General features: G+C 38.7%; 1 protein-coding gene across 2 annotated transcripts in view; it reads left to right on the forward strand.

Annotated features, from left to right (window-relative positions):
- The window catches only part of ntrk3b (neurotrophic tyrosine kinase, receptor, type 3b), a 132018-nt gene that overhangs the window by 29635 nt on the left and 86448 nt on the right, over positions 1–15935 (forward strand). For both annotated transcript variants that reach the window (XM_053512440.1, XM_053512439.1), the window contains exons 2-3: positions 5732–5806; positions 9449–9520. In XM_053512440.1, coding sequence (XP_053368415.1) covers positions 5732–5806; positions 9449–9520 — 147 coding nt within the window. The remainder of the gene's footprint in view (positions 1–5731; positions 5807–9448; positions 9521–15935) is intronic.

Consider the following 15935-nt stretch of genomic DNA (forward strand, 5'->3'; position numbering starts at 1 on the left):
ACTAAAGAAGGGGGGAAACAGTAATGATAAAGGAAACCTAATTAAGAAGACTACAAGACAGGTGTGCATAAGCACAGGAAATGGGTGAGACAACAGAGGACGAAGGTCAACTCATACAGTCATTACTTATGTTTAAACTCACCCGCAACATTCTTCCCAAGTTCCCAAAACATATACAATCTAATGGCTTTAATTATACCATCACAACCCCGAGACCAGGCAGTTACTGGATGGAGAATACGTAAAGCAACAATGTACTGTACATAAATACAATATGCAGCACATCACAGTCAGGTTTTTTGTCGCGTAAGCTTCCTATCTGTCGGCTTGCTTGAACCAGCAATAACATAAAAATCTTCTGTTTGGGGAGCCCGCCGGATCTCAGCACCATGCACATCTCTGATTTTAACCAGATGGCCAATGAAACTTTTATGGCAACAAGAAAATAAACAGAAAACTAGTTGTGTACCTTGTATTGGTAAAAGTTTTGAAAATATTGTCTATTCATATTTCTATCTTGTGTTTGTGAGACCATTAATTTAAATTCTGTACAACTGTACACTGTGACCTCGCACCTCCAGGGTCTGGGTTTGATTCCCGTCTCGTGTCTGTGTGAGTGAAGTTTGAATGTTCTTCCTGTGCTTTGTGGGTTTCCTCCTGGTAATTCAGTTTCCTCCCACAGTCCAAAGACACTTAGATTAGGCTGATTAATGTTCCCAAATCGTCCGCAGTGTGTGTGTGCACTGTGATGGATTGTCAGCCTGTCCTGTGTGTACGCTGCCTTGTGCTCTAAGTCTCCTAGGATAGGTCTCAGGCCCCCCCATGACCCTGTACAGGAGAAGCGGTATAGAAGGTGAATGAATATCTGTGCAACTTTTCACCACTCATGAATGTGTCTATGTATATAAATACATAGTGTACCCTACCAGGTAGGTCCATTAATATGGACCAAGCCTGCCCTAAAACTCTGCGTATCAGATTACCAGTGTTTCACTTAACATCTGTTTTTTTTGTTGTGCATGGAAAATGTCAAACGTATCTGAAAACATGACTGAACAGATGGAAGGCAGATGTAATTTCATGAAGTAATTATTGGGAAATTATGCATGTCAGGCATGTTTGTGCAGCTTAGTTTTATATACTGACATTAAGGGTAAAAAAAATGATGAGTTCAAGCTTTGTGCCAGATAAAAAACATTAGTGATGATCCTGGAGGAAATCAGATTTTCATTAAGGTGGATTATCATCTGAATCATGTCAATTTTGTGTTTAAACTTTGGGCATCACTAGTTTGCTGAGTCAAACCAAATGAATGAAACCAAACCAAGTGCTCAGGAATAAAGTGAGTCTGGCTTCAAAGTGGCCGCTAGTCTTGCAAGTCAGACGTTTAGCATTTCCTGTCTGGTACGATTCAGATTAGCTTGTTTACTCACTATTAACATCTTCAAATGCTTTAATAAATAATACATTTATTAATTTTAAAGATAGAGTTCTGTGAACCTGTAAGTTTTTTTTAGTCTGTTTCCTAAAAAAATAAAAAATACACCTGCTAAAAAGTGAAGACACCACAGGGTTTAAAAGTTTGTTTTCCTAATGGAATCTGGCACATTGAAGTGCATGTACATGAAAAGACATCAGACACTCTGTGTACATTGAGATTTCTGGCAGCAACACGATCACACTAAAGGAAAAACCATGAGCACAGGCAGTTGTGATTTTTATTTGTGATGTAAGAACATAAAGCCATAAAAAAACATAACCCCAAAATGTAAAACAATTTTATAAATTAATTGGCAGGCCCAAATAGCCTGTAGTGTGTGAATGAGTGTTTGATTGTGTGCATGTGTGTGGCCTGTGATGGATTGGGACCCTGTCCAGGTTCTAAGTCTCCTGGGATAGGCTCCAGCCCCCCTGCGACCCTGTGTACAGGATTAAACAACACAGACGATGAGTTAGTGCAGTTCACTTTCATCAGATCACTGCAATCATGCCATACTGAAATGCGATCACTGCTTTATCACAGTTTTTAAGATGTGCTTCGGGTACAATGTACTGAGTGTGGGTACTTTCCTCCAAAGTAAAGGGAAGGCTTTGTTGTTCATTACATAACGTTTCCAACCGAGTAATCCGATTGGATTAGATGCATTCCAGGGGTGCTGATATAAAGCATAAATCCACTGGGATGTTCAACAATAATGTGTGTGTACAACAAGGGATTCGAACTTATATCGTGCATAGCACATGAGCACTTTAGCACACTAGCTATTTTTTATATTTATATTGATTAATTCTTTCGATCTGCCTAAATTCGTTGTTGAACCTGTAATCATCAAGAATTACTTCTAGAATGAGTTTAAAAAAATTATATTATTCAAAATACAGTTCTCAAGTTGTAGGAAGTACTCTATGTTATACAATTTCTAAGACTTACTTTCAGCAAGGAGTAGCTTTAGCTCTGCAACATCATTCAATCTATTTTTATTGATAACAGGATGTCCAATGTATCAGAAACCACAATCAGCAACCTTGTAGCTTGACCGCAAAGATGCAAACATCAGACTTCACACATCATTTGGATGATGTACTGCTTTTAAGGTTAAGTAAAGATTGTGGAAGTATCAAGGTTTGCTCAAATCATTGCTTCAATCGTAAAAGTCATGTAGGTATGCTGCTTTAGATGGTGTTTCGAGAGTGAGAAATGGCCAACGTTGAAAAACCTGCCTTAGATACAGGTTCCGAATCCTCCTGCGTTCCACAGAGCAGCGATTCTATTTTGAAACATGGGCTTTTATAATGGCCGAAGTAAAAAAGAACAATGTCAAACACTTCAAAATACTAGTTCGCTAAGTGATTCCGAAGTTTCCAGACTAAATTCATCCAGTCCCCAAACCACCTGGGAATTTCTCTGCCTGGAAGAGCGCTGCACAATGCCAGGCTTCAGATTGAAAAGAACATAGATCAATGCCATCGGAGTGCTTCTCAGACAGTTTGTTTTTATTAAATGTTCTCCCATCAAGTTAGATGTACCTGGGCCATAGATCATTTAAACAGAGTTGTTAATCATGTTCAGACATGAGTATTGGAAAAGATAACAGGGTGCAAACAATTGTGAAGTTAAGTGTAAACCAGGAGACATACTGGATTGGGATGATTTGATTATTTAGTTTCATGCTTGGTCATTTTTAACCCATGTGGTTTTAATTTGTATCGCTAAAAGCCAACATGGAGGCTTGTGACAGATCAGTAGATTGATAGTAAAAAGACTAAAACATTTATGTGAAAGACTATTACCTAGTGAATATTTAGTGTAACTCCATAATAGGCAGCTGAGAGTCTACATACAGTACAGTACACTGCCATTCGGCACACGGTCTGGCAACTTCTTTAACTGTTGTAGATATTCAGCTGTGCTCCATGTTCGACAGTGTCCCTGTTGCCACTGTCACAGTGTGTGAGATAAATACAGAAGAATTAATATCATAAACCAAAGTTGCCAGGTTCTAGCCCACATATATCTCAAGAAGCACACAGATGTCCGCAGAAAATAAACAGGTTTTTCTTTCTTTTCTTAGTTTTTACATGGTCAAAACAAGGTCACTGTGGTGCACGTGCATTTCTAGTGTATGGACATTATCCATGCCACACTCCACTTCTCCTTCTAATATTTGCAATATATTTTATAATAAATCATAGATACATTGTAGCCACATACACTTTGCATTTGTTTCTGGTGATTCAATTGAGGTGGTTTGTTAGTGGCTTACTACAGTGGCTGTGTGGTAAGCCACTAACTAAGTGGTTAGCCTTGCGCCTTTAGGGTCCTGGTTCAATTCTTGCTTCGGGTCCGTGTGCGTGGAGTTTGCTTGTTCTTCACGTGCTTGGTGGAGTTCCTCCAGTAACTCCGGTGTCCTCCCACAGTCCAAAGACATGTAGATTCGGTTAACTGGCGTTCCCAAATTGTCCGTAGTGTGTGAATGAGCTTGGATTGGCACCATGCTTTGGATTGGCACCGTGTCCCGAGTATACACCACCTCATGCCACCTGATTACTGGATAAAGCGGTATAGATGATGAGTGAGTGATTTGTTAGGATAACATGGTGGTTTAGTGACTAGCACTATTGCCTCACAGCTCCAGGTTTGGAGGTTTAAATCTCGTCTCTGGTCTGTCTTTGTGGGTTTCCTAACACATTTTAAATAATTGCCTATAGTGTATGAATGGGTGTACTGTTACTTGTTTCCTAAGTGTACTGGGATAGGCTCCAGGCCCCCCCCCCTGACCCCACACAGGATAATCAGTATAGATTATGGGTTATTTGCTATAAAACATGAATTTGGCAGCTGTAGAGTATTTTTAAACAAGTCCAATATGGTGTAAAATTATGCCAACTGTTCTTTCTGCTACTTCTATTCCACTTAAAAAGGCCTTAGAGTGAGCCTGGGGCCGCATAATCCTGCTTCGAATGACCTCTACCGACACTTGTTGCAGATCCCCTTTGCTTTAATGAAGTAATGGATGTAGATAAAGTGCTGAGTGTGCAGCATGACGATTGCGCAATTTATGAAAGAACTGACTGATTCGGATGGTTCCTGCCTCAGCAGCAAAAGCCTTTGTTTGTGACGTACGAATGCAGCTTTATTTGTATTTACCGCACTGTCTTACAGGTATTGCTGAAACAAGCTCATGTTAAGCTCATTTTAAGGTTCAGGGAACAGTTGAATATTTATCATGATATTCCTGTTTTGTGATGGACTGACCTTTTCTTCCCAACTCAGATCTCCAGAGCATCTCGGATGAGTAGCGTGCACCACTGTGTGTTGTTAAAAAGGACCAGGCAATCGACTGCAATTTGGTTTTAAGGCAGAGGGCTTAGTGTACTGCTGAGCTCATATTAGAGTGAGCCCGCCATCAAGGCTCTTTGGGGAAATTACAGGCCTAAGGAGGCTGTCTGAAACCGAGGGCCAGTAAAGCGCGGTGGCCTCTCCTGTATTACATTAACCGCAGTGCAACTCATTTGTAAAGTGTCACCCTCTTCCCTGCTGTAAACAGAAACATTAAATCTGCCAGATCCACTGCGCTGGAGTCTGCTTTCAGGGGCTTGTAGGCTTGCCAGGGAGTGGATGAGCACAGCAGTGTGCACGTGCATGCAACTGAGAAGGTTTTTATTCCGTACGTGAAGTCAGTCTGTCAGCAGAATATGTAATCTCCCTGTAGGAACAACTCTTGCTTCTGCCTAGGTCGTGTTTGATTTTTGAACGTCAAGCCATTTTCCTGTCCCCTGACGTTCAACGGATCTAGTGGTACGTTTTTAGATGCAAAATAAAAAAGGAATCAATACAATCATTTCATTTCAGTTGATAGCATATAGCCATTATCGTTGCTGTGATTGTGACCTTAGTGTTCACAGTGTGCATGAGTAACTGATTGATTTGCTCTAATTACCTTGTGTGGTTGTGTGGTTTGTCTGCAATCACTCCCTTAGGCTGTTTACTTCACCCAGGAAGAATTGCAGCTGTTGTTCTCTATTCTGTATATATATATATTTCACAGGTGTTCCAGAGACTTTTATTTTTGCATTATTCAGAACCACAGGGACCATCCACTGGAGAAATGCACCAAACATCGATGGAACACACAGACGCAAATATATCCATTCCCTGCTGAATAAATTGGTGTCGATGGCATTCAATTTGTTTTTTTGTTTTGTTTTTTTTTCTCTGCGTTTTTTTCAGACACATAGAGAACTGGACAGGACTGCAGATCCTGAAAGATGTTGACATGGAGCTGTACACGGGACTACAGCGGCTGTGAGTATACCGCTATCTGAATTTAAATGCAGCATTAGTGCATAAGTTAAGCCATTAAGCATTTGCTATTAAAAAATCATATATTTTTTTTTTTACACTTGAATACCATGTGATTATAGACAAATAGTCATATCATGTACCGAAGACTGGTACACGATATGACTTCTGTCTTGTCACTTCTGTCTTGTCATTTCATTTAATTTGTTCTTTAATAAAAAAAAAATAATTATAGACACAATTTTCTTAGCATATCTACTTTTAATTTTTCCTCAAACATTTTCGGAAAAGAAAAAAAAAACTCTGGATTTACAGTAACTGAGCCTTCCTTTGAATAATTAGTGCGGTTATTAATGTAGTTTAGTGGCAACAAGTTATTTAACCCTAACTGTTACAGTGAGTAGCTTCTCTATTCTAAAACAACCATATCAGAAGACATATTCTGTCGTATGGCAAAGACGTTTCAAAAGGGCAAATTATTGGCCAGGTTGCTAAATCTACAAAAATTGTACTAAATTATTATGACCTGGAAGGATGGGGGTGAACCATTATCTTCGAGGAAGAAATATGATCAGGGCATTTTTTTAAATAATTTTGATTGGAGATGACTTAAACGTAAAACCAAATCATTAAAAAACACCTGTAGAACTCACAGGTATGTTTAATAGTGAAATTAAGCGCATTTCCATATGCACAATGTGGAAAAAAATAGCTATATAGCTTTAAGAAAACCACTAATCAGTGCAGCTAATTGGATAAAAAAAAAAAGCTTGGGAGCATAAAGAATATCATTATGGTAAGAAAGGAGACAAATAAAGTAATGCACCCATCATGCCTAGGGGCAGTGGGGCAGTGTTATGATCTGGGGTCCTTCAGTTGGCCAACAACTAAAGGTTTTTCTATTAATGGATTTTTTCTTCCATGATGGCATGCGTATATATTCCAAGATGACAATGTCGGGATGACATCATTTTCGCAAATGGATTGGCCAACATTGGTCACAATGGAGAGTCCAGACCTTAACCCCTCTGAGAATCATGGGATGTGCTGGAAAAGACTTTATGCAGTGGTTGAACTCTCCCATCATCAGTAAAGGATCTTAGAGGGAAAGAAATGCGACTCTGGATGGAAATTTTATAAGCTCATCAAAAAGAAAACTGTGAATGCGTGACGTAATTAAAGCAAAAAGCAGCTCAACAAAATATTAGTGTTTGACTTTTTTTGTCCGGGGTTCGTATGTCACATGCTTCTTCACCATTGTTGGTGTAAAGCATGAATACCATTCTTGTATACCAAATTGACCATTATTCCTTGTTGTTCTTAAATGTGTTCTTCACCCCATACCTCTAGAAGTCATTTAATTTCCTCTCAAGAAAATAGCCACTGTAAAACAGGAAATAATATGACAGGGTGAACCAATCACATTATTCGACTTCCAACCCTTTCTTTTTAAGTGAACCCCATGCCGCTGGTGAAGGATTGCTATTCTGGACAGCATCCGGGTTTGAAAACAGCTTTCACACTCAACCAAGCGTACCAAACCCGCAGTGCAAATGGCAGAGCATCCAGAAATAGCCCAATTGTAAAAAAACAAAAAAACAAACATATAAGCCAAAACTATAATGGCTTTTAAAAACTGGTTGAGGAACATTTGATATAATCTCAGTTACAGAAGTTAAGGGCTGATTAAAGCCGAGTGGGTTATGTACTAACTTAAGAAATGCCAAGGTCTTATTAATCAGGTCAATTAGAACAGTGTTTCAAAGTGGGGTCTGAGGACCCTCAGGGGTCGATCATTAATTTTTTTCTTACAGTGGTAGAAATCACAGCCAATTATTTTTCATAATGACAAGTCCTTATTATAAGCTTAGTGTTATGAGTTATATCTAAATGAATTACCTAAAAATGAGCATGCAAGTAATAACATGGACATAATGTGAATAGAAAGCTCTGCTCTCAATTATAAAAATAAGCTTTATAATTGAAACGTTGGAATGTGTTCATAAAATAATTCTAGACAGAAATTGTTTTTTGTAGTTAAAGGTGGTTTCTCCTGATGTCCTCATGACACTGTTTCTTGATCATGGAAGATCATGGTTTCTTGATCATGGAAGATCATGGTTGAGAAATGGTGAATTAGAAAATAACTTATATACAACATTATGACTCATGATTGATGTTAACAGGCCAGTCATTAAATATATTCACCATAGAGCGTGTCCAGAGTCTTCCGATTCCTCCACTTAATCCAACAATCACCCTCACGCTGGCTGTAGGCTCCTCCCACTTCCTCCTCATTGTTTCCCTTATTTCTCTTGGTCTGTCGGCGCTCTAAAAGCAGGGCAGTCCTCTCCTTTCATTTTAATCCCTCACAAGTAAGAAGAAGTGATAGATCCCGACTCAGATTTGCATTTTTCTCATTAGCGTTGCACTCTTCCCCTGCCCCTGTTGGGCTCTCCTAGTACATCCTCCGCTGTGGGGGTGACTCACACTTCCGCATCTGAGTTAACCACCATACCCACTGGAGGTCAATGCATCATCTTCCTTCATTCAAATTTCTATCTAACATTCTTCAAGTGCTCATTAGATAAGACCAAGACCAACAGAGATGTCATTATTTCTGTATTAGGACAGGTTATGACAATATAGTTGTAGTTTTTTTTGTTACAGCCCAGGCCAATCCAGCCAATGTACCTGTGAAAATTTGCTACAGAAAAAAAAAAGCTGCTCTGACAATTTGAATCCTCTCGTGGTCTTACTCTATATGTTGTCTTATGTCTTATTTAAACAAAGCCTTTAAAGCTTTTAAATTAATCAATTCAATTGATTTTCCTTGATAAATTACTTGATATGGTAGATTAAGAAACAGTGTCATGAGGACATCAGGAGAAAGATAGACATTCCAAAGACAGCAAAAAAGATTCAGAAATGAAAATGCTACCAACCCTTCACGCCAATATTTTTTTCAATTTCCAATATTTACATCCTGGGAAATATTAGCCACTTATAATTCATGACAGATTTATGACACATGCTTGTCATGTACTCAATACCATTTTCTAATGAGATTCCTGCACCTTACCCAAGATTTACATTCTTGTTTGCAAAGTCTTTTCCTTCATCTTACTCACCATGTGTTACGCGAGCGGACAAATATCATAAGACCTTGCAGCAGCGGTAATAAGGGTAATACTGTAACGAGTACTGATCAGTTGTTAAGTGTAGTCAATTTCTCCATGATATTTCTATAATGAAAGTACCGACATGACTGGCAATTTAACACTCTCCAGGAGCCACTATTCATTGCTGCTGCTGCAGGAAATCATCAAGGTGAAATTGTGGCCCATGATGATACCATTATTCTAATGATTCCCTGAAAATCAGCCTGGCGGATCCTAATGAACTGGTGGCATTCTCATCTCTGAACGTTTAACCCGCGGTACCCTTTGTAAAAGATCAATAACAGAGGGCTTCGGATGAAACGGTGGAGCGGACAGCCGTGTTGATGGGCGATATGGGCATGAAAAATGTTCTATCTGTGTTCCTTTTATCTTTGGAAATCTAATTGAACCCTGTTTACACATCTTATTTGATATGAATATGAAGTTCCTTCTTTGATGTCAGTTGTGTTCATATTCCCCCCAGGACTATCACGAACTGCAATCTACGAACGATTCAAGCGCGTGCATTTGCACAAAACCCACATCTCCGTTACATGTAAGTATTCTTTCAAATAATCCTGTTTTTAATTTTTAGATTAATGGAAGCATAACATTTTGTTTATTAATTAAAATCAAGCAGAGCTGGATAGGACATAGGAGCAATCCATATGGTCAGTTACATGATTGATACATCTGATTGGTTCTCCGGATCATGTCTATGCGCCAAGTGGGCGGTAATAGCCTCTATTATAAGCAATCGGACAGGCTGAGTTGGAGTAGCTCATCAGCATTTAATGAATGGGATAAAAGTCATTTGGAGGCTGTCTTCACTTGAGTCACAAATGAAGCAGATGGACATGCTAATTGTGGAGTCGTTAAGGACGAGGATGGGAGCTTTATCCATGCAGATTTAAAGAACTCTGAAATGCCAGGGAATGAAGTTGCCCACTTCAAGCACACAAAAGTGTCCGCGTCACACTTAATGAGCAACGATGCGGACAATAAGGATCATTAAATGTTATGCTTTGAATTATGTGACACTGTTAGCTACACACCGACTCTTCTACCATCTCAGTCACAGTTAATCTGTTGTACTAATAGGCAGTGTTTTTGACACATGTAACATTAAAATGTTTGACCATTATAAACATTTTAGCAACATATATGCACTTAGTGCTTAATTTGGGGTTAATTAAGCTTTAAACTGTAATGCTTGAGCCCATTGGCAGTGCATTAGACTTTCAATCAATCCAACAATCATTGGTTTTAACTGTGCTTGCACACACCTTCATGGATCAGTGGATTAGTCGATTGTGTTTCAATAAAAATTTTGGAGCCTTTATGTCCGCTCAGGATTCCTTTTGTACTAGATTCCTTTGGTGTACAAACAGCCTGATAATCACAGCTCTGTCATGGATGGTTTTAATTCCCTGGCTTCTCCAGAAGCTCTTCTGTGTCCTTCCCTATAAATACATTACAAACAATTAGGTTTATGTGGTTTATTTAATATACGAGGGCTGTTCAAGGCAAATCTGTGAATTAGTTTTTTTAAATAACTTAAAATTGATTAATTATTTGTCACCAACTTGCAGAAGAGACGTACCTGTTTGTGGGGACTCACATAAGATAGATACTGTAGATAGGACAAACTTGAATGGGAGTTCCATGTACTGTACTGTATATTGTTCTGAACTTTGTGATTTTCACATGTTTGGGTTATTAATGGAGTTCCTGGGAGGCCAGCATTTCAGACGTCAAGCAGACAGTGCAATCATGGCTTCCATGTACTGACAAACCTTTTTAACTCGATTGTATCCAAGCACTAGTGAAACACTGGGATACTGTAGGTGCACTAGTGTAGCAGGGGATTATATAGAGAAACAAAGGTTTTTATTCTCATAACTGCGTTCATTTATTTTGCGCAATCCAACAAACGTCCTTGTTGGACTTGTTTTCCCCCTATATAGTTACAGTTTTTGGTATGTTTTTTCATCCTTGTTTTGAAATAGTTTGGGGTGAGATTTGAATGTAAAAAGTATATAATGTGGAGATGGGAAGTGTTGTGAAAGAAGAGGATTGTGCAGAGGATAGGGTTAGATGGAGGCAGATGATTTGCTGTGGCGACCTCTGAAAGGGAACAGCCAAAAGACAAAAGTGAAAAAATGTTGTTGTTTTTTTTTTTTTAAAGATTTACAACTCTAAATATAGATTTATATAAAAAATAGCTCAGAAATAAAGATTTTGTGTTAAAAGGACAAAGGATTCCCCGGGATAAGTGCAGTAGACGCATTTAGAGAGGTTAAACTCAGAGAGGTTTTGTGCCACACTTGTGCATATGAAGTTTTTATGCCATACTGAACTAGCTAAAAAAAACCTCTAAATTTGAGTTACTTAATAATTTCCAGCACACTAGCCTAACTCCCTAGAATGTTAGGTAAATAGTTATTTTGAGCATCTGCTAAGCATCAACTAATGCCTTATCACCTTCAAAAACTAGCTACTTAAGTAAAACCTAAATAAAAAAGCATTACTTCTCCCTGAGGATCATGAACATAGCACATTTTGCCTCTGAAAAATAAAAAACGAATTATGTTGTTTTAAAAAAAACACATCTTGTCCTTATCACCCCCCCCCCGCCAAAAAAAACCCATTCATTTATTTAAACAATAAACCAAAAATATTTCCCTTGTCACAGAAAAAGACTTCATATAATGCAAATAATCTAGAAATATGATATTAAAATTGATAAACATTTGTCAGATTCTAAGCTCCAAACTTCCACCTCACACTAAGATGGTATAAATCCGAAAAGCCGTTGTTTTAGTTGAAACATAAAGGTCAGGTCCTGCTGGGGGGACTGGAAGGTCTGTCCCTCATTAACTCGGTCTCTGTCCGAAAATGTCACTTAAGCTAAAACTACTTACAATGTCACCTCGTTCAGTCAAGGCCAATTATGAATTGTTTACCCCACCTGACTCAGCCACTCTCTTCATGAACAATATTGTTCCTCATGAGAAGAATCCCAAGCAATTTCGTTGAATTTAAATGGTTGGCATTGTTGCTGTTGTGCTGACAGTGACATGCAGCAACGACTTTAATATGCTATGACACCTGATGTAATACAATCAGAGGCTTAGGGGACTAAACTAAAAAGCATTACCTTGGGCCTGAGTTACTAGATGTTTGCATGTCTACAAACCTGTGTACTCTTTAGCAACCTGGAAAAGAAAAATACAGATTCAATAACCGGGACTACAGAGGAAGTTTTTTTTTTCCACATAAGAAAAGTAAAAAAAGTTAAAAATTTTAGCTTGTTTCTGGAGGATTTTCCTGAAATCCTTGTTTAACCTCACTGCTAAAACCACAGTCCCTATTAAAGTATGAGATCTTGTTGCAATGGTACAAAAAGGATTACCAAATCATTGGATGTACTGCTTGAAGCCCATGATCAACACCTGGAGGAAATTGGACTCCTCAGTGACATTACCAAGAAAATTGCTTTTCTCTAAAAGGAGGAAAAGTACAAGAAGAAAAGCTTCCAAGAGACCTACAGGAACATTCAGGTGGCTGCAGGAAGATCCGTCGCTTACTCTGCAGCTACGACAAGCTCTTCATTTAATTCAAAATGTTATTTGACTTATTTGCTATAGATAGATCAAATGTGACCATAACTAGGAAGTCAACTTGCATTATTCTTCTCAAATCCAAGCTCCTTCCTTCTGTTTACAGAGTGACATCAAATCAATATGACTGCTCACAGTATCAGAAGTAAACAATGGAAAACATCTTCCCTTTAAATAAGTTGTGCTGTACTGTATATAGAAGTATTAGCTTTAAACTAAAATACAGAGTTAGCTGTCTAGCTTATTCCTAACAAAATACACCTATGTCCATTTTCCTTTTTTGTTTGTCCAATGTGTCGAGGTAAAAAATGACATAATTCCACCAATTTACCATTTAGGATTCAATGTGGCATTATATATTACATACCAGCGTAAGTACTCGTCGTTAATGAGTGAAGAGTTTAAAGAAATAGTATAAAGGTTAACTCTAAAAATAAGCTTATTTAAGCTTTACGTTTTAATAAATTCTGTCCAGCAGTTGATGTAAGTCCACAGTTTGACGCATGCTCAGTATCCTGAAAAACATTTTTTATTTAAATAATCTGGCACATAAATTCTCATAACTTCACTTCTATTCAACATATCTATTTAATTTATGGCGTGGTTTAACTTTAGGTACTGCCAAAGTTTTATTAAATTCTGTTCAAGCTATTTTGCATGATGCTGTGACAATATCCGCCTGGACAGACATACAGACAGACGGACATGCAGACAGAAAATTTTCTAAGACAGGTTCCAGGTCCTCCATCGTATGAAATGTAAAGATATCATTAAAAGAGAATGGTCTGACTAACAAACAGACAAAAAGTTTCTTTTATTTATATATATGCTTGTTTATCTTCGTCACATCTCCAAATTGATGTACTATATCAGTCTTTTGCGATTACAACACTATGTTTTTCTTTAGTATTGATTTTAACTTTTTAACAGCATTTACAGATGTTATATAAATATATATATACAGCTGTGTATACAGTAAGTTAAACATAATTTCCTTATATAGAAAAAGCAGATTTTCTAATATGTTTTGCTGTGACATTCTAACACTTAAACACATCCCAGGTATCTGGATTGTGTCAGAGGAAATGCGGTCATTTTAGGTCGATCGTCAGAGAGTAAATTAACACACGCTGGCGGCGATGGAGTCACTTTCATGGCACTGCACTGGTCTTTCTGCACATGAATAGAAGACATACTAAGGATGTGAGAGATTATAACTGTAATACTTTTGTCTCACATCATTCTGAGCTGTATGAGGTGATAAATTTGCTGAGGAAAAGGTTTCGATGACCTTACTTTCAGGTACTAAGTGTTTCTGACAGACTCCAGACACCATCTGGGAGACTCTGTGCAGAGTCCATTGACAACGGAAGCAAAACAGCTTGGGTTTTCTGTGTGCCCAGTTTATGCATGAAGTACAATAAGTCGATTTTTTAAAAATTTTGAAGTTCTGGGAATGGGTAAAAAAAAAAACAACAACAACAACAACAACAATAAAATAGTTTGACATTTCTGAAAATATATAAGCTCTGGTGGTTAATGACTAGACAATTGTCTGTTTTTATCTTTTTCAAATGCCACCGAAGTGTTGTTTTACACTCGAGACCTTTCTCCAGACTCCCCTGTCCGTTCAAATTGCTGTTGTTTGAACTGGTTTCATGTCAGGCCCCTGGCAGACACCTAAGGCAGAATACGGCAAGTGTGTTCTAGGCCGTCATCAAAAGACCCCAATGTGTAAACACACAGTCTGTGTTTAGCTGCTGCAGGGTGATGGGCTAATAGCTGCGACTGCAGGAGCAGGATGCAGTGACCGCTCTTCCGCAGGAGGATGCATCTCCCTGCTGTGACAGTGTGCTCGCATCAATAGCAGTTCTACACGTGTCACACTCGTTCATTGAACCATGCACGAGCCTCCGGGGACATGCTTATTCCCTGTAGCTGATAAACTCGGAGACGTCTACGCGCAGGGAATCCCCTGTGAATTTGCTTCTCTCTCTTTGTCATGTCAAGGCGACGCATTCCTGCTTTTTTCCATTTGAAAGCTTTCAGCACGCTTAGCTGCTGCCTGAACAGTGACAGTCGTGCTGTAATTGACAGATGAGTCAATCCCTTCAGATCCCATTCTGCTGGTGGCGGCGTCAGCCGAAATAACAATGCACTGTTTGAAGGTCTAGATGAGACGAAGTCGGGTTGCCTTTGACAGACGGCCACTAGAGCTCAGTGTATACGGCTTGGAGTAGGCAATGGCAAGAATATCCCCGCTCAACTCTGAGACTGGGAGGAAGATTTCCTCAGACCTCGGGGAGTTGCTAGCAAAGATGTCTTCCATTCACACCTTGTCTGATCACCAATGCGGTGGGCCTTGTTCCAGCCTGCTCATCAGATTCTGGCTGCGAGTCGATTTTTTGCGGCGCAGGGAGCAGCTCGACTCCTGCTTGCATCCTGTGTGCTTTTTTCTTCTTTCTGTCAATATTGGATGTCTCTCTTTCCCTTTTGGTCTAAGCTCAAGAACTTTGTCAGCACCCTAAGGGTACACTCAACCTGCCAGTAATTAGCTTGATTGAGTAAATGAGTCTAATACAAAGAGTTGTATACCTTTTTTGCCAGTTGTTTTTAGCATACTCTCCCCAGTAATGCCTTATTAAAACTAGTCTAGCCTAAATATAATATAGACTCGCTAGTGTATTGTGATTAATTAATACAGCAGGTTTTTATGGTTTTTATGACGCTGCTTCCATTTGCCCAATATTTTAATACATATTTTAATTCTGTACATTCAAATCACACAACCACAGATTTTATGCGATGTGCCTATTATAGCAAATACAATACAGTGAAATTATTTTCTTCCGATATCCTACCTTGGAGCTCAGAGCTCAGGGAGCAGAGTCAATCATTATAATAAAGAAAACCCCCTAAAGAAAAGCCCAGCTCAATGGCCCAACGGTGATAATGCTCAGACTCAGAAGTTGACAGAACCTTAACTATAACCTTAAACAACGATTACCAACAATCTCATACAATGCCACGATTGTGTTTGTCCCATAATGAAATTTATTGCACCAGGACGTGGAACCAGAACAAACATCTCCCTCTAATGTTCCATTCAGTTTGTTGTACATGTGGGAAATTAAAACTTCTGACGAATCAGCAGTGCTGGTTGTTTCATAAAACTATCACAGAATGCTCATGAGGTTGTAAAAGCATTGCGTTAGATAATATTACAACTGCTACCATCCTGAGCATTACTTGGCCATTTAGCCCTTTATCTGTGTTTGTTGGTGCTGTCATGGCTAAAATACACTAATACTAATAGCAAGAAAACATGAATCTGTGAAAAATAATAGT

The sequence above is a fragment of the Clarias gariepinus genome, chromosome 15, assembly GCF_024256425.1.
Source record: "Clarias gariepinus isolate MV-2021 ecotype Netherlands chromosome 15, CGAR_prim_01v2, whole genome shotgun sequence".
Taxonomy (NCBI): Eukaryota; Metazoa; Chordata; class Actinopteri; order Siluriformes; family Clariidae; genus Clarias; species Clarias gariepinus.